This window comes from Balaenoptera musculus, chromosome 6 (assembly GCF_009873245.2).
Source record: "Balaenoptera musculus isolate JJ_BM4_2016_0621 chromosome 6, mBalMus1.pri.v3, whole genome shotgun sequence".
NCBI classification, from domain to species: domain Eukaryota; kingdom Metazoa; phylum Chordata; class Mammalia; order Artiodactyla; family Balaenopteridae; genus Balaenoptera; species Balaenoptera musculus.
In genome coordinates, this window is record NC_045790.1 from 18,388,787 (window position 1) to 18,409,059 (window position 20,273).

Genomic DNA, 20,273 nt, shown 5'->3' on the forward strand with positions numbered 1-20,273 from the left:
AATACTACTCTATTTCTCTTGTCCCTGTGTTTGTTCTGTAGTAAGAGATATTCATTGCTTACTATCAGCTCTGTGCTGAAACTTTTCTAAGTGTTCTTTCCTTTTTACCCCCTTAATATTTATTTATTTATTTATTTATTTGGCTGCAGCAGGTCTTAGTTGCAGCACGTGGGATCTTTAGGTGTGGCATGTGGGATCTAATTCCCTGAGCAGGGATCGAACCCCGGCCTGCTGCATTGGAAGCACGGAGTTTTAGCCAGTGGACCACCAGGGAAGTCCCCCAGGCATTCCTGATTATCTGAAACTCGGTCCTATACAGTCGTCCCTTGGTGTCCGAGGGGGATTGGTTCCAGGACCTTTCACACCATACCAAAATCCATGGATGCTCAAGTCCCCTATATAAAATGGCATAGTATTTGCACATAACCCACATAAATCCTCCCATATACTTCAAATCATCTCTAGATTACTCATAATACCTAATACAGTATAAATACTATGTAAATGGTTGTAAATATAATGTAAATGATAGGTAAATTGTTGCCTGCGTGTGGCAAATTCAAGTTTTGCTTTTTGGAATTTTTCTATCCACGTTTGGTTGAATCTGAGGATGTGGAACCCATGGATATGGATGGCCAACTGTTAACTTCTCCAGGAAGCATTTGTGAGAACAGTATTCCCCGCGTTCTTATGTGTTCACACAGTTTTATCTGTGTACTTTTACTTGGAGGTCAGTATAGAATTCTTGGCTGCCTGTAAAACCCTCGTCTCACATTTTCTTTCCTGAGAACCTTAAGTTTGTCACTCGGTTATCTGGTGGCACACGGTGTCACTGTGTGATTTTCTTTTCCTTACACATGTGATTATCTTTTCCTTACACATGATGCAGTTCTTTTGCTTGGATGCCCACGAGATGTTATTTTCTTTAAAGTTTGTTTGTTTCACTAGACTGTCTTAGTGTCAGTAGTTCTGGGTCAGTTTTCCCAGGGGCGTGTTTGTACATTTAAGTCTTTTATTTCTGGATATTTTTCTTGAATTATTTTAGTATTCTTTCTGTTCCTCCGATTTTAGCTTTTGGGTGATTCTGTTATATGGAAGTTGGAATTTCATATCTGTTCCCATCTGTCTCTTTTTTATTATCTGTTTTCCTTAAATGCCCCATAGTGTCAATTTCTTCCATGTTCCTCTAGTTTCTCCTTCATTTTTGAAAAGTTTTCAAATTGCTGCTTGTTTCTTGACTGTGTCTGATTTTTCTCACATCTTCTCTTGTGTAGCTGTCTCTCATCTGGGCTCTTATGTTTTTGATGTAAGTTCCTCTTTCATGGCCTCTGTTATGTGCATAATGTTAGGTGATAATTCCCATCTGCCTTGTGGGCATATTTTTGGGTTTGCCTCTGTTGCCGATTGGTGCCACCACGGTCCTCTCCCATGAGAAGGGGTGAGGGTATTCCAGGACAGCTATCCTCGCTGCAGAGCTCTTCAGTATTCCCATGGCATACTCAAGTTTCTCTGTATAGTCTCCCCTGTGATACCTGTTGAGATCGGCCTCCTTTGGGCCCACCCCGTAGGCATCTGAACCTCATCTTTCCTTTATGCACGGGCCTCACCCTACTCAGGATGTTATTCTCAGTATGTGTCCTCAGCGCAGGGCTCTGCCTTTCCTGGAAGGCCATTTGGCTGGGTGTTTGCAGAGACTTAAGGGCTGGGTTAGACACACTGTTTTCTGGTCTCAGGTCCTGCATATAACCTTTTGAACCCTTTTACAGTCCAACTGGAGAAGTTTTCCTTCTGAGGTGTTCCCCAGACGGTGTTCCCTATCTTGCTTAGGTAAAGGACTGTGTCAGCTGATTCTAGGCCTCCTTGAGGCAGCTTTAATATCTTGTTGTAACCTGTTTCTCTGTTTCACAAAACCACTAAGTTTACCAAGCTGGTCTACTTAAAATATGTACAACTGTAGTTTTAAATATTACAGGCTACAATAAATTACTTGTTTTTAAAAGTTTATTTGTATTTATGCCATTTGTTCACCACTTTTATTTGTGGTTTACCAGATGAGAGCTTTATGCCCATAAGAGTGTGGGAGTGGGTTCTTTTCTGCTCCCTAAATTTTTTCATTCTTGGCATATAGCGGCATCCATGTGCCAGCATGGCTTTGGCCTTCAGCTTGCATTCAAGCCAAGTCTTGTCCCTTGTCTCTGGATTTCTACATGAAATGAAGTTTTTTTTCCCTGATATCGAGAGCCAGGTGTATTATTTGTAAACATTGTATGTAGATTTTTCAATTGTTTGTAATTGAGAAAGAATGTAGTTTGGTGTTACTTCAATAATTTTTAATACTACATTAAGTATTTGTTACAAATTTAAGTGTTGAAGATTATGTTTTCTAGAGAAATAATGATAGTATAAATGCATGGGTAGAAGCCAGCCTGGACTCCAGTTTAAGAAAAAGTTAAATGTCTAGTTTATTCTTATTGTTTAAGCCAGTGGGGACAAAATTATGTGGGCATTAGAATGGGTGAAATTGAATTTCTTGAATTAATGAGAAATGGATTTCTATTTTACAAAGCCATATGCATGTGCGGTTATTTCATGTAGTCAGCCCTTGTCTTTCTTTGATTAATTTGGATAATTGTGAGTTGATTGAATTAAAGGCAACTCAGAAAGCTGAAAAACTGATACTTAATTTTAAGGCTAAGTTGCTATTGACTAGTTGTGTTTCTCTGCGTGTCCACAGTTAGGCTGCACAAGAAGCTTCTGTTGCTAGAGACGGGCCCCACCTGTGAGCCACCGCTGCATGGCTGTGGGACTGGGAGGTGGCTGCCTGTAGCCACCTGAGCCCCGAGTGTGGCGACGCCAGCTAGCATAGGACTGGACCATCTGTGACGGGAGCGTGCGAGCTAGCAGTAGTTGTGTTGGTAGGAGTGCATACTTTTGAGATGATACCTTACGTGTGTATATGTGTGAATACAGAAAACATCGGAGCAGTGTGGGGCCGAGCAAACCTGTTTCCCAGCCCCGGCGGAACATCGTAGGCTGCAGGATTCAGCATGGGTGGAAAGAGGGGAATGGCCCCATCACCCAGTGGAAAGGAACCGTTCTGGACCAGGTGCCTGTAAATCCTTCTTTGTATCTTATAAAATACGATGGATTTGACTGTGTTTATGGACTAGAACTTAATAAAGATGAAAGAGTTTCTGCGCTTGAAGTCCTCCCTGATAGAGTTGGTAAGTTCTCTTTACTATTTGTGCATTATATGCTTTAAAAATGATTATTGAAATGGATGCCTTTTGATTATTAGCATTACTGGTATTTTTTTTTTATTGGAGCATAAGCACTTCTGATACACATTTAAATCAGTCACCTAAAACCACAAAAACTGCTCAGCAAATGTTCTAAAACCAAAGTTCAAGGAACTGTGAAGGATATAAAGATGTATAAAATTGTTCCCCAAGAAGTCGACAGTCTAATAATTTCTAATATGATTATTTCCCACATTTTGCTCACTGTTTATCTGGACTCTGGTGAGTAAGAGTATTTCTCATTAGCTCAAATATTCAGTGTGCTCATTTCATCAGATTATAATAGCTCAGAAAAATTTCATGTATTTATTTTAGGATCTTTATGTGAAGTGAATTTTTATCATTGTGTATTATTACGTAAGTGATAATTGTACCTTCAGCCAAAATTTAAGCAACCAAAACATGTGAACTCTATTCTACTACATTCTGGGGGTTCGTTTGTACAAGGTTTGTGGGAAGTGAATGGCTTTTTTAATGTCATACAAATCAGTTTCGCCTTGCATACCTTAGGTTCCTTAAGGCATAAGGTGTCAGTTAAATAATAATGACTGGTTTTATTTTTAAGAATAAAATAAAATATGATTTTATTTTTAAGATCAACAGAATACACCCAAATTGTTACTTTCTTCAGAGTATTTACTTTGAAATGTTTTCTTATTATTACAGTGATGCTGCTATTGCTTGAATCTGGTTTATGCTTTTGGAATTGTCCTTAAAAGCCTATATATTTACAAATAGAGCCTCAGCAGATCTGCACTTGGAGGATAGAAATTTGGGATCAAATTGTCAAGGGAAGACGCTTACCTAGTCCCCTTTCCCCCTTTGTTTTTGCCGTTGTGTCCCTGGAACACATGCTTCCTCATCAAGTTAACTTTGCCAGAGCAGCAAGTTATTTTTTAATCCTTGCTTTAGATAGCAAACACTGTCTTTATTCATCCTGTATAAATATAGTTCAGTTTTCACAGAAATCTTTCTTTAAATTTGTATTTTTTTTTTTAAAATTTGTATTTTTAACCAAAGGTAACTAATTATGTAATAGTAAATCTTTGGCATTTTAGTCGAAGTTCGGCTGAACACATTCTTCCTCGTGAGGCACATCCTCTTTCCTCTTGACCTTGACATCAGTCCATTTTCCACATTAGAAATTAACATTGAAGAATCTTCCTTTCAGGGCTTATAAAGTATTATCCACACCTTTATATCAATTATTTGTGCTCAGTAATTATCATACATTCTTCTTCTGACCCAGAATTTTAGTTTCTGACCCCTTCAAGGGCAAGGCTGCTAGCTTACTTGAAATTTACTGCATTCTGCCACATGACCTGTGTTAGCTCTATTGTCATCATAGGACAGAAGAAACCTTTTATCTTGATAAAAAAGTGATTTGACTAAACCAAAATATCCGAAGATATATGAGTATCTCTGGTGATGGGATTTAAGGGTTTCTTAATGTTTTTCTTTCTAGTTCTGGGCCATCTCTGTTTCCAACAGTAGACATGGATTGCTTTTGTAAACAGAAAAGCAATTTTAAAAAGGAAATCCAAAGGCCTGTGTGCAAACCAGCAATATGTTACATGCCTAATTTAATTAGGAGTTAACTATGGTATTCCCTATGATATTTTAGTCTGAAAAATTATTTGGACTTCGTTTATGTTCCATGTAGGAAGAAAATGGTCTTTCCTAATTTGCTTAAGGCAGGCAGTACATTAGACTAAAGTTACAGTTTTGTTTTCCTTAAGCTAAAGGTGGAGAGAAAGTAAGTCAGTCAACCCAAAAGCAGGTGATGTCACAGCGTACCAGTTCCCAAAGTGTAGTCTGAGGACCCTTGAGGTTCCCAGAGGCCCATTCAGGAGGCTTATGAGGTCAAAATTGATTTTCATAAAAATCTTAAGATATAATTTGCCTTTTTCACTCTCATCCTTTCACAGTTATACAGTGGAGTTTCCCACTATTTGGAAGATCTGCATAACTCACTGAATACAATATTTTCTATATGAGCAATGCATGATGTTACCAAATCATATTTTGGTGAAAGAGCCATTCAAAAGACTGACAGATTTTTTATGTTGTGGTAAAAACACAAAACATTAAATTTACTACCATAATTATTTTTAAGTGTACAGTTCAGAGGCATTAAGTATATTCACATTGTTATGGAATAGGTTTCCAGAACTTTTTCATTTTGCAAATCTGTAATTCTTTCCCCATTAAAACAACAGCTACTCTTTTCTGCCTCCCACTGGCCCCTGGCAGCCACCATCCTGTTTATATGAATTTGATTACTTTAGATACATCATAAGTAGAATCATGTAGTATTTGTCTTTTTGTGACTAGATTCTTTCCCTTAACAGAATGTCCTCAAGATTCATCCATGTTGTAGCACGTGATAGGATTTCCTTTCTTTCTAAGGCTGAATAATATTCCATTGCATGTGTATACCACATTTTTTTTCCCATTCATCCATGATTGGACACTTGGGTTCCTTCTACCTTTTGGCTATTGTGAATACTGCTGCTGTGAACATGGGTATACAAATACCTCTTCGAGCCCTTCTTTCAGTTCTTTTGGGTATTTAACCAGAAGTGGAATTCTGAATCATATGGTAATTTTGTGTTTAATTATCTGAGGAGCCTACATACGTAATATTTTCCATAGTGTTAATGTTTTACAGTCCCACCAACAGTGCCCAAGGGTTCCAGTTTCTCCGCATCCTCACTAATATTTGTTATTTTCTGTTGGTTTTGATTTGCATTTCTCTGATGATTAGTGATGTTAAGCATCTTTCATATGCTTTTTGCCCGTTCGTATGTCATTTTTGCAGAAATGTCTATTCAAGTCCTTTGCCCACTTTTTTGATCAGGTTGCTTGATTTTTTGGTTTTGTTTGTTGTAGAGTTGTAGGCGTTCTTTATGTATTCTGGAGACAAATGAATTTTAATTTAATAGTGTGACAAGTTTATTGATAATGATTTCAGATTCTACATTGCAATTAACCTTTAAGGAAAGCTACCACTTGTTGAGTTTTGATGTGGTATCATAGAAGAATATCTAGAATTATCTGAAAAAACTAATAAAATATTTTTTCAACAGCATATCTTTGCGATTTTATACACCAACTAAAAGTACATACAACAGATTGAATGCTGAAACAGATATGAGATTCTAGCTGTCCATTTTTAGAGCTAGACATTTCTTACTAATTTTTTGTTAGAAAATATTTTTCATTAAAAATGTGTTTCTGTAGGTATTTAAAAATATTTCTAGATATGTCATTTATAATTTCTAAAATAGTTGGTACTGATATTTATCATTCATATAAACAAATGTACAAAAACTTTTAAGAATGTAAAGGAGTCCTAAGATGAGAAAGTTTGATAACTTCTGGTATGAAGAAAACTAGTGGGATTTTGCTTTAGTGTCATGCACAGTGGGGAATTCTATGTTATTTTTGGTAATTATTGCATACTTAAGCAAAGAAAACTACCGTATGTGTTTGCAGTGTCCTTCTGATAAAATTGGATGGCAGTATCTTTACCAAGAAATTCTAATCTTTGTTCCTTTGAACTTTGACAAAAATAGAAGCGCTAATTTTTTTTTAAAGATAATTGTCTAAAATGCGAGGAATGGAAAAACCTTAAAATCAGTAGGTTCCTCCATAATTTTCCCAGTATTAAAAAAGAAAATGAAACTTGTGATTTCTCACCTGTGTCTTCAAGGAATGTAGAGCAGGGCTGCAGAGGGCTATTGATACACCAGTAGGGAGGCCTGTGTTCCTAATCACACAGGCCATCAAGAACAACCTGCTTTCCTCTGAAATAATTTATACAACAAATGTTGAACCCCTGTGATCACAGTATTGGAAACAAGATGGGAAAGGCCTTTGCTTTCATCACTGTGCAGTCTAAAAGCAAGTAAACAAACATGTAAAACAAGATAACTGCAGAGAATGGTAAATGTCTTTAAGAAATCAAGCTCGGTTAGGTGACTGATTGTTGGGGCTATTTTCACCGGGTGGTCCTGGAAAGCCTCTGGGAAGACATCTGCTCAGGAAGAGCCAGCCCCCGAGGATGTGGGGGCCGTAGTCAGCCCAAGGGTATCCCAGGAAAAGGTGCCCATGCTGCTGAGGTGTAGGCAGTCAAGCAGTATGTGACGAACAGGAGGGCAGAGGGCTGGCAGGGGATGATGGCCAAGGGGCTGTGGATCTGGAGAAGCAGTTCGTTATTCAAATTATGAAAGGAAAGTGCTGGAGTATTTTAAGCAAACGACCAACACAATCTGGTATAACGGCCACAAATATCACTCTGATTACTGTAAAAAATAAATTGTAAGGGCAAGAGTAAAAACCTGTGCCTTGAGTAGGTTAATACCTTGGTTTTCATAAATGGTCAATGGTTATATAAGATATTTAAAAGGCAAGGTGGGTAAAGGGTACATGGGAACAATATTATTTTTGGAACTCTTCTGTAAGTCTATAATTTATCTCATAATTTAAAATAATTATCTATTAAACAATAACAAAAAACACTTTATAGCTTGAATAAACAACTAAAAGTTTTAATTAGGTACAGTACCAAGAACAGATGAATTCAGAAAAAAAAGAAAAACAGATTCTTTCCTGTAAACCATTGTTTGCTTTTTTGTCCCCAGCAACATCTCGAATCAGTGATGCACACCTAGCCGACACAATGATTGGCAAAGCAGTGGAGCACATGTTTGAGACCGAGGATGGCTCTAAAGACGAGTGGAGGGGAATGGTCTTAGCACGCGCCCCTATAATGAACACATGGTTTTACATCACCTATGAAAAAGATCCTGTCTTGTACATGTACCAGCTCTTAGATGATTATAAAGAAGGCGACCTTCGCATTATGCCCGATTCTAGTAAGTATAGATTGACAACTTTTATTTTTGGTAATTCAAAAGGAATTTGAATTTTAGAGCAAGATATTTGATTAACTCTTATGCAGATAACATTTAAAAATTTTAATTATTAGGGTTAAGTGATTATTCTTTTAGTCATGCACCAAGCATAGGTTGTGAAGTTTTCACCCTTTTGCCAAGAATAATTTACTTTCCCTGTTCTGGACTTTGGACTTTTATATGAATGGTGTATATAATGTGGGGTCCTTTGTGACTAGCTTCTTTAACTCAGCTTATGTTTTCAAGGCTCATCCATGTTGTAGCGTGTGTCTGTACTTCATTTCTTTTAATAACCAAATACAACTCGATTGTATGGATATACTATATTTTGTTTATTCATTCATCTGTTGATATTTGGATTTTTTTTGCTTTTTGGTTATTATGAAGAATTGTGTACAAGTTTCTGAGTGGACATTTGGTTTCAGTTTTCTTGGGTATATATGCCTTGGAATGGAATTGATGAGGCATAGTGATCACTCCGGGTTGAATCATTTAGGCAACTGCCAGACTGATTTTCAAAGTGGTTGCATCATTTTACATTCTCACCAACAGTGTGTGAGAGTTCTGATTTCTCCACATCCTTACCAACACTTGTTAACTTGACTTTTTGATTCTAGCCATCCTAGTGGTAGTGAAATGATATCTCATTGTGGTTTTGGTTTTCATTTCTTTGATGACTAAAGATGTCAAGTATCTTTTCGTGTGTTATTGCCCATTTGTGTGTCTCGTTGGAGAAATATCTATTCACATCCTTTGCCTGTTTTTCAATTGCATTGTCTTTCTGTTATTGAGTCGTAACAGTCAATAGTACAGGTACAAGTCTTGTCAGATATGTGACTTGCAGATACTTTCTCTTATTCTCTGAGTTGTCTTTTCACTTTCTTGATAGTATTCTTTGAAGTACAAAAGTTTTTAATTTTGATGAAGTCCTATTTTTCTAGTTTTCCTTTTATTGCTCATGCTTTTGGTGTCACATCTAATAATCCCTTGCCAAATCAAAGGTTATGAAGATTTAACCCCTATGTTTTCTTCTAAGAGTCTTACAGTTTTAGCTCTTACATGTAGGTCTTACTTGGATCTTTGATACATTTTGAGTTAATATTTGTTTATGATGTGTCATGCCCAACTTCTTTGTTTTGCATGTGGCAATCCAGTTGTCTGAAAACCACTTTTTGAAAGGACTGTTCTTTCTCCTACTGAATGGTTTTGGCACCCTTGGTAAAAATTACTTGACTATGGAGGTATGGAGATATTTCTGGACTTTGAGTTCTATTCCATTTGTCCATATGTCTATAGTTATGCCAGTGTCACACTTGATTACACTGCTTCATAATAAGTTTTAAAATCAAGAAGTGTGAATCCTTCTTTCTTCTTTTTCGGAATTGTTTTGGCTGTTCTTTGCATTTTAGAATTTTAGAATCAGCTTGTCAGTTTCTGCAAAAAAGTCAGCTGGGATTCTGTTAGGTATTGTGTTGAATCTCTAGATCAGTTTGGCGGGGGCGTATTGCCATCTTAAGTTAAGCCATTGACCCATGCGCATGAGGTGATTTTTCATTTATTGAGTTTTTTCCATTTCTATCAACGTTTTGTAGTTTTCTGAGTATAAGTTTTTGCACTTCTTATAGTCCTAAGTATTTTATTCTTTTTGATGCTATTGTGAATAAAATTATTTTCTTAATTTCACTTTTGCGTAAGCCTTTTTTTTTTTTTTTCTTTAAACTACTCAATAGCTTTTCCTCAAACACATGAATTCTTGGCCCTAGACAGATGTGGCCGACTGACAGACACTGGATATATTAGCAATGTAACACCATCTCTGTTCCTTTTTTTTTTTTTTTTTTAAAGTTCTTCCTGTGAACAAGCCACTCAATGAATCTACTCATGTGCTCATCTGGCCCTGACTTCTGCCTTCTTAGATTTTTTTTTTTTTTTAAAGTGTGTGTATATTTGCTGTAAATGTGTAATGGAAAGTGTTATATAGGCGGGAATTTAAATATGAGAGCATACCATAAAAGCATTTCTCCAACCTATATGAAGTTCTAAACTTTTTTGTAGAGAAATGTCCAAAGCAAGTACTGTTGACTTGATAATACAAAGTATGAGGTCATTTGCACATTAAATCATTGCCTGTACCGACCACGTCTTTATCCTCCCACTCCTTTCTTTCGAGTGGTATGGAAGTTTATTTGCTGTTACTTGCTGTTGTGATGTTCTGATACAGAGAGCTCTGCAGTGACCTCTGAGTCCCTGGCTTCTTCACTCATGGTTACTATAAAACGTATGGCGATCATGTGTTTGTAATTTCTTTGTACACATGAGGTGCCACAAAAGTGTGATGTGGTATGATGTTGCTGCTTGACGGAAGAGCACTGTTGAAGAAGAGTTCAGCTTAGATTTCCTCTTTACTTCCTTTTTTTTAAAGAACTGATAACACTATGCTCAGGTGGTTTGTTTGTGTTGTGTGAGATCAGAATAGCAGGTTTCAGATTAGGCCATTCAGTGAGAGAATTTATTATAATCAAAGAGGCCAACTACTGTTAATACAGATACATGATGTGGTCCAAACCAGGATACATGTGAAAATAAAAAGGTGCACTGCTAACCATTGTGTCAGGACGACTGGCATAAGCGCTGACTGTCTTGGGCAAACCAGGATACCTGGTTGTCCTACTTGAAGGCTCTCTGTTACTACATGGATAAGAGCTTGAGTCATTCAGGACCTGTTAGGGGTTTCTTAAAATAGAATTGTAACTGCCTAGCTCCATCCCCTGGCTCCCCTTTTTTGTACTTTGTTTCTTTATTGTTGGCAGTGATGGTTTGTTCTCATTTTATGTGTATTCCTAGAATTTACAGAGCTCTTGCTAGGTCATAGGGCGGGCAGTGTTTTCCAACGCTCAGATTTTCCTGGGGACTTCTAAAGAAGTACAGGTGCCTCAGCCATCCTCTGAGATTCCGTTGTAATTGGTCTGAGGATGGAGTTCACTTGGCACCTATTTTTATAGCACAGGAAATCTCTTTTATTTTCAAACTGGGTTAAGAGGACCGTGTGTGATGAAATGAAGTTGAGGGAAAAAAAGCTTTAAGGATTCACAGGATAAGACAGGAATACTTAGGCATTTTAAGTGCCATAGCACATTCTCAGTAATCCCAGTAGGTATTATCTGCTTTGAAATTATTTCAAAGTTAAAGCAGGCTTATTTTTAAGAAGTTATAAAACACAACATTGTAAATCAACTATACTTCAATAAAATTTTTTTAAAAAAGAAAGAAGTTGTATAATTACAGTTGATTCTTGAACAGCTTTGGGGTTGGGGGTACTGATCCTCCGCGCAGTTGAAAATCTGCATGTGACTTATGGGCAGCCCTTTGTATCTGCGGTTCCTCTGCATCTGTGGATTCAACTAACTGCAGATCGTGTATTTACTATTGGAAAAAATCCCTGTGTAAGTGGACCCATGCAGTTCAAACCCCTGTTGTTCAAGGGTCAACTGTATTTAGTTTTTTTCTTGACCCTTTCCTTCTTTTAGTCCATCCCTCTTTAGGTAATTATAGCTATAACTAAATATAAGCCAAAGGAATTTCTGGTTATGATTTTCAAAGTCGTTTACATGTCTAGCTCTTGGGGGGTCAGCACACTGTTTTTGCAAATAAAGTTTTATTGGCACACAACCACACCATTCATTTATATATCATCATCTGTGGCTGCTCTGATGTGACAACAATACAGCTGAGTAGTTGGTACAGACACCGTATGGCTTCAGGCCTAACATATGTATTGTCTGGACTTTGAAGGAAAAGTTTGCTGACTCTTGGTCTAGAAAATCAAGATGAATTCAGGATATTAAAAAAAATTTTTTTAATTATTAAAATAGATATGTGAGTTGGTGTGTATCTAAAAATTGACTCTAAATTCTCTTATTTCCCCCTTTTAAATACAGATGATTCACCTCCAGCAGAAAGGGAACCAGGAGAAGTTGTGGACAGCCTGGTAGGCAAACAAGTGGAATATGCCAAAGAAGATGGCTCTAAGAGGACTGGCATGGTCATTCATCAAGTAGAAGCCAAACCGTCTGTCTATTTCATCAAGTTTGATGATGATTTCCATATTTATGTCTACGATTTGGTGAAAACATCCTAGATGTCATCACGAACTTTGCCAAATTTGTGGAACTATTAAATGTATAATTTGTAGACATAAAGACTTGATTGCTTTCCAGTTTAATGAAAGCTTAAATGTCCCTGCGAACCCACAATCTCTGCCAGCAGAACTGGTTTTGTTCTGAATAGTACAGATTTATGTGAACACAAAGCATTTTGTGTAAGGAACTCCTTCCTCTTAAAAGAAGTCTGTCTGTTTGGAAGGGAGTTACAGGCAAGTCTGGTAAAAGTTAAGCTAGTATCATAGTCATTTAAAACTGTAGTAGATCTTATCCACTTTCCCCTTCACGCTTAACACTGTTATTCTGCTGCCACAATGCAAGCATAGTTTGGTATTTTTGTTATTGCCTTTTTTTGAGATATATATGTATCTATATCTACCTACCTATCTATATCTGTGTGTATACATATATAATGTATATATACATACACATAGATCTGTGTGCGCGCACGCACACACACACACACACAAACACACACACTTCATGGGCAGTCCTTTCTTTGTGGGTTGGAGTGGGGGTTACATAATTTTCTCCAGTTTAACAGGAGTGCTGACCCAAGCCACTTGTATTTAGTGTATTCAGTGTATTACTGCTGTTTATTTAAAATTAAATTTGGGCACAGGAAGCACATCGGGACATTCAGCTTATTTTGAAAGTCAAGTTCAGAGCACCATTTCAGTCTGGAGGCTTTAAACTGTAAATTAAAATATGAATCACCTGTGAACATTTAATGACCCACATTACAATTTTACAAAACAGTTAGAAATCTGGGTAAAAGGCTGCCTTTAATTCTAAGCTTTGTACATTATTTGTTTACATTTTTTTAATCATAAATACTTCTTTTTAAGCAAAGCCCAGGTACTTGGTCCACATAGTGTAATGCAGGTGTATTTTGGATGGCACATTTGGTCCATTATTTGTACAAATTAGTAATCTGGAATTTTAGTACACGGATTTAAAAGGCAACAGTATATCAGCGGTTTATGTGTATTTGGTAAGTTCCTGGAAGAACGTAGTGCTTTTATATTAGAAATGTAAGTTTAAGAATGACGTTGTTGCCTTTTAACAAGTTCTCTGGGATACCTTTATTTTTATTACTGTTATTACTGATATATGATTATGGTCAGAAGGCTTTTCCCCCTCGGCTTTTCCCCTCAAAGAATGTCTAGACAAATAACAGCTTAAATTCCTGACACCTCTTGTGGTGCTGTATGTTCTTACTCATGGTGTGCTGTTGATGTGGATTCATTCCATTTGGTGGATCCTACCACATCAGGGTCAGTCACCTGCACTGGCTTGTGGGTGTGACTGATAGCAGCCCTTAGCCATTGAATCCTTTCCTGCAAGGTTGTTTTAACTAAAATAGAACTGCAAAAGTGGTTCATTTAGCAGCAGAACATCAGCCTATCACTTTGTTTTGGATGATCCCTGGCAGTTTGGAAGCTAGGAGAAAGATGATTTGTGAAACCAGTCTTGTGGAGGTTGAAAATCTTACCTCAGATTTGGGCAGAAAGCTTAAATGCATATGAATCTCAGTCAAACACCAGGTCTGTGTGACGTCTCTCATGGCTGTTCTTGATGTTAAGAGATTCTGTAGTTTCAAGGCCGCGCTCTGCGTGGTTTGTGTGATGCCCATTTTTGCCTTCAGGAAGGCTGTGCCTTGTTGTGCTGGTGGGTGGTAACCTCGCGCACCATGTAAATACAGCACCCCAGTTCTCTCCAGCGTGCCCAGTGCCTCACTGAGGGCAGCCAGGGGTGAGCTTCTCCGTGCAGTGGGTACCCAGGTCTTAGATGTTCCTCCTGTGCTTGAAACAAGTGTCATGCTACAGATCTGTCATCTGTTCTCCTGGAGGCTCTTGTAAGAGTTCCTGCATGTGAATCTCAAGGTTGAGCCCAGCTCCCCGTGCCCAAGTGGACACGTGTGGCCCAGAGAGGGAGTTGTCCAGCGTGCACTGCATGAACAGGACACAGTGACTTCAGACTGAAAAATAAAGTCCTTTGGAGGCATCCTGAGGGTTGGGTCAGTTGAGTTGAAACATTTCTGGCATTACTTAATGACTTGCATTGTGGTTTTTCTGCAAGTACCTTTAGCAACTTTTAATACCACATGATCTCTCTAGATGAATGTGACGTGATTTATTATCATCATTATTTTAATCATTGTTCCATTTATTGCCTTTAGGGTTGAAGGAAGGGGAAGGGGTCTTTTTGTTGTTCTTTTTTCCTTTTTTTTTTTCCCCCATTCTTTTTTCTTTTGGTGGCTTAAACCACACTTCCTGACGCCATGACTATGCTCCCCAGCCGAGTATTTCAGGCTTCGTCTAGGCTCATGTTTCAGATCTGCATGCACTGCTTGCATTTTCCTGGTATCGGAATGTTGGTTCCTTGTTCTAGGAATACAACATTAATTTCCAAAATTATCATGGGACTTGTGACAACACAAGACATGAATCTCTGTATAAAACGTATTGGCCTTTCTCATTGACCTGCTATAGTATTATTGTGTTGTGTGTGTGTGCGTGCGTGATGTCTGGCTGCCATGTAAAGCTTCAAAGGAAAACCTTAAAAGCAGACCATCCTTTTTTGCATGCTCTATTCTAAGTAGAATGTTCAATGTAACTAACTAAAATTGCATGTTAAATATATTTAGGTTTTTTGTTTTCTATCTTTGTTTTTATTTGTTTTCAGTTTCTGTATATTTGCTTAACTGTGCTGTTTCAGTGGTTGTAGGATAAAGATGCACTGGTGAAGCAAATGTAGTGCCAACAGAAGGTGATTTTCCAGTTGTGTATGTCATGCAGCATTTGAAGGGACTGTGCATTCTTAAAACAGTCACAGTTGCTTCTAAACCAGATTTCATTTCTATTATTGTTTTACGTGCCAAACCCTGAAGTGCATTGGGCTTGAATCTCTGAACGCTGTGGACCCATTAGAAGACTGTTTTGATTGTCACAAATTGTAGTGCCTGAAGACATCCTTGAAGCTGATTGTCTTAAAAAAAAAAAAAAAAGTTCTCCAAAGACAAAACAGGAATTATTGTAACAGAAAATAATTATGGTCAAAATGTCTGTGGTTCCTTGGAAATGCTGCGCTTTTTGTATTTTCCATCATTAGTGCAGTTCGAACGAATGTGTATAGTTCAGAGGTCTTCGTGTTCGCATTTTAAAATTAGGTAAATGACCTCATCTTTCAAGCTTGAATTCATTTTTAATTTTAATTTTATTTTATACAATGTGTAGACAGTTCCCTGTTCTCTGCATTTAGAAGTATAAACAATATAAATCTGTTCATTCTGTAAGTAATTTTTATAATTATGATGTAACTCTATCCTATCCTTAAAACATTTAAAATAAACCCTTTATGTGCAACTTTTGACTGTAAATTTTGTGCTTATGAGCAAACTGATGTGTTAAACATGCTTCTGAAAAAGGTTTTGAAGTTTTACTTGAAGATTTTAAGAGACCTTTTTTCCCTCTTTTCACCAAATGTAAATGTCAGATATATATAGGAACAGAAAGAAATAGAATTTTTATTTGAATGATAATTAATAGTACCTGTAAAGAAAGGGAGCAATAATCAATAGCCCCAATATATTATATAGTCCAAAATATGAAAGTTTGTGATTAGCAATTAATGAGAAATTTCAATTTATCATAAAATTTTAAACGTAAAAGAATTGTTTAAATAGAATTAAATAATGTGTGTTTTATACTTTCACATATTTTCTTGCTATAATTATATATTGCTTTTATTAATACTTAAATACCAACTAGTGAAATTCAGCAGTGAAAAATCTCCATTTTTTTTTCAGTAGTAAGGACAAAGACATGTAGGTAATACTGGAACTATATGTACTCTGTATTTTATCTTCCTGGATAATTTTATCAGTGAGGGGGAAAAGTAGAGTTTATGGTATGCCTGCCCTTAATTAGATTCATTTTTTATGTTTCCCTGTTTGGCCCAAAGATCCGTGGTTAAAGCTAGGACGGGACAGGTCGCTTTTCTTGCTGCCAGAGTGTCTGGGGAGGCCTGGCAGGGCAGCTGCAATGACCACTGCTGAGGCCCTGGCCAAGGGGATGCAGGACCACCTCTCAGACTCTGGTGAGAGGAGTCGCAGACAGGTGTAGGGAGGAGATGAACCTGGAAGCACACGTGTTCACCCTGGGCGAGATCTTACAGTCGTCTTCCTGAAGGTAAATCACTCATTGCAGTATCGAAGGTACAGCTCAGGAAATATTTTCCCCCAAAATAACAAAGCAAGCTTAGTCTAAAGGTTGGCGGTTGCTGGCTGCTGTTTGTAAACTGAAGAACTAGGTCTAGGGCAGTCGCCACTATTGGAGAATTGCAGGGATGGGCTTGTTTTCCATTGTTTCTTCACTTGGTACAGTCACAGCTCTGTGATAATAAAGCATTTGACACTAATAAAGCACTAGCAAAAGTGCTTAATAAGTACCTTGCCAAACACTTTGTTTTTTTGTTTTTGTTTTTTGACCATGCCATGTGGCATGCGGGATCTTAGTTCCCCAACCAGGGATCGAACCCATGCCCCCTGCAGTGGAAGCTCAGAGTCTTTTAACTACTGAACTGCCAGGGAAGTCCCTTCATTTAATTCTTAATACTGTGAGGAAGGCATGACGTTTTTCCATGTTGAGCTGTTGTAAAAGGAGTGAGGGTTGGGTACCTTGTCCAGGATTACAGAGGCCATCAGGACTCAGACCCTCAATGCTGTGCCCGGGCTCCAAGCTGCTGTGTTCACGCTTCAGAATTAAATTACTTCAGTGGGGTGATTTGATTTGAATAGTCCATGGTCCAGTAATTTCTATGGATAATTTTTTGTAACCTTACTTCGTACATTGATAGCAAAAAGTGTTTTATTTCCAAGTTGCATAATAAAAGGTTTTATATTAAGTCACTAGAATGTAGAAATCTCTTTATAGTGAGAATTGTAACCCAAAGTTATACTGAATATAGCTAATAAAAGATGAAAATAAATATCTTTTATTTGGAGAGAAATTATACTGGAAATATTTAAATAATTTCCATCACAAGAATGTAGATACTATTTTATATTTCAAAGACACTTTAAACATGTCATTAAGTTAATATTCTTATAAAACCTAGACTTCTTATGCGCCTTCCTAGTTTTTACAGTAATTGTCCTATGTCATTAATATACGTGTGTGTGTGTGTGTGTGTGTGTGTTTAAGTTTTTAGGCTGCTGAATTTCAGAAAATTAGGTGAGTCTGTAAACTGTTTCTCCAGACATTCTAGGATAGTCTCTGCCCCTGTATGGGCCCTAAAACTCTTAGGTTTTGGTAACTCAGTGGCAGATGGTCTTCGGGTACTACCTTGGCACATCATTTTGCCTAAAAATGACATTGCATTCTTTCTGCTTAATTTTTATGTGAGGGCACTGGACCAGGTAGCGCATTGACCCCTGTCAGCTCTCGCAGTGGTGACACGGAAGCGTGGGCCCTTTCCATGCATTTCTTTTTTACGTTGGCTGTTAACAGTAGGTGAGTAGGCTGCCGTGTGTACTGTGGGTGTGTTCCTGCTTCCGCTTTATCTCCATCCTCTTTCATTACTTTCAACTTATGCTTTGAAAATTCATGCTCTGGGGGAACATTAGAGCTTGAAGTACCATGTGAACTACCTAAAAATCCTTTTTATAGGATTGGCACATTACACGTAACTTTAAATTCTGTGTCTTCATGTTGGAACCAAAGCAGATTATGATGTGAAAGGGACAGAAGGAAGACCTTTTAAAAACCTTGATATTAACATAAACAGTTAACAACTGAAGATTGGAATTCAGCATTCTGAATTGTCTTCTGATATAGATTGTGAAAGTAGCTTTAAAGCTTTTGCCTTAGATTTGTCTCTTAAAGGATTTGTAAGAAATCTGAACACGACTACTTGTGCACTGCGCATTCCCACTAGAAAAACGAGAGGAGAGTGGTCCCTGGTGACTGTGGCTTTTTTCCCAAGAGTTGTACTTTGTTGCGGACTGTGTTTGCTCTGTGTGTGTGTGTGTGTGCATGTCTGTTATTTACGGGGGACCTGATTTGAACAAAGTGTTGCTTCGAGTTGCCCTGTAATACCCTGGCCAAGTAGTTTTAACCACTGCATTTGTCTTAATTTATCCCAAATCTGATTTGTCACAGGAGAAGGACAAGATTGTGGTCATTTTCAGAGCAGTCCAGCCAGCAGAAGAGAGCAGTATGTTAAGGACTGAAAAACACGTCTGAAGGGATGGAGTCCACAGCCTGCATTGTCCTACAACTAGAATTACTGCCTCTGAGCAGTCTGTGGGGGAGAGATCACACAGAGCACAGGAAACTATAACACCTGTTCCCAGCCGTCTCCTTAATTCACATGCATTTGTAAGACAAACAAGTAAACAAAAACAGAAGTGTCTCACCCGTTGTCACTGGCCCTTTTCTAAAATTTGGTAATTATATTTTTTAAAAAGGGTCATGCTCTGAGCAGATTACATGCGGTAGACCACCGAAGGATTGTTTTCTGATACTGCTCTGCATATTATATGTGTCCGTCAGCTCAGGCTGCCGTAACAAACACCACAGACTGTGGGGCTTAAATAATAGACATTTATTCTTGCTCAGGTCTAGAAGGTGAAACTCCATGGTTAAGGTGTCAGCAGGATGGTTTCTCCTGAGTCCTTTCTCCTTGGCTTGCAGACAGCTGTCCTACCTCCAACTTCACATGGTGTTCCCTCTGTGTGTGTCTGTCGTGATCTCTTGTAAGAACATCAGTTACATTGGATTAGGGCCCGCTATAACCACCTCATTTAACCTGAACCGCTTCTTTAAAGGCCATATCTCCAAATACAGTCACATTCTGAGTTGCCAGGGGTTAGGATACCAACAGATGAATTTTGGGGTAATGCAATTTAATCCACAGCACCGTGTTAAAATTTAGTTGGGCTTTCTTACTGTTAAGCTTACAATGGAAAAGAAATCTTATTGTCAGAGCATTATTTTTGACAGACTAATTATTTTAAAAACAATACTAATTTTCTATTTTTATGTAAAAGGGATGGATAAATTTAGTGTACTAAAAAGAGCATTGAAAGAAGAGCCAAATCTCTGAGTTCTAGTTGCCCCTTCCTATCAGTATGATCTCAGGCAAATTGTTTAGCCTTTCTAACTTCTTTTCCTCATCTGTAATTGGGGAGAATCCTGCCCTACTCACTCAAAAGATGAGTGGATCCAATGACGCTGGATGTGTGCGTGATTCAAACCTGAGCCCGATGCAGAGGTGGTGAGTCACCTTCGTGCTGGGATTTCATTGGGTGTCAGGGCCTTACACAGACAGCAGCTCTGTCATTTCAGGCCTTGCCATGTTTTGCTTTGATTTTATGATCTTTGAGATCTTACTTTTAGTTTCATATAGTTTCACTTATATAATGTCAATCGGGAAGATTTCCATTTTCATATTTTTTCAGAACACTAGCATTTCCCAGCATATGTAAAAATTGTTGTAAAAAGCACCGTTGAAAGGTCAGTGGGATGCTCCACATTTTCCATTTTATTGTGACTGAGAGGTAGACTATAAAGATAACCTTCATGAATAAAGGTCTGCATCTGTGTTTTGCTAATGTTCTCACATTGCCGTAAGGGTCATGAACACTGAACTGCCTCCTTAGTGCTTTCGTGAAACGTGGTGCTAGAGTTGGCAGTGTCGGCCAGTGGCCCAATTTGGAGTAATTTAAATAGCAGTCTACTTTCAGAATGTCTTGCTGCCTAAGAGGGAAGTCGTATCTTTAAAACAAGACAGTTATGCCCAATGAAACGTAGCCGTTGTGTGTAATAGGAGAGTCATGACCACTGTCCTCACTCCCACCCCAAGTGAGGCCTTGATGCACTGTGTCTTTA

The 20,273-nt window shown here is 37.9% G+C and overlaps 1 protein-coding gene across 1 annotated transcript in view; it reads left to right on the forward strand.

The window, feature by feature from the left end:
• SPIN1 (spindlin 1) overlaps nucleotides 1-15,746 on the forward strand; it is a 65,051-nt gene extending 49,305 nt beyond the window's left edge. Inside the window, exons 4-6 of the mRNA XM_036855069.1 lie at nucleotides 2,971-3,224; nucleotides 7,946-8,179; nucleotides 12,157-15,746. Coding sequence (XP_036710964.1) covers nucleotides 2,971-3,224; nucleotides 7,946-8,179; nucleotides 12,157-12,356 — 688 coding nt within the window. The 3' untranslated portion in view covers nucleotides 12,357-15,746. The remainder of the gene's footprint in view (nucleotides 1-2,970; nucleotides 3,225-7,945; nucleotides 8,180-12,156) is intronic.
• Nucleotides 15,747-20,273: the final 4,527 nt, after the last annotated feature.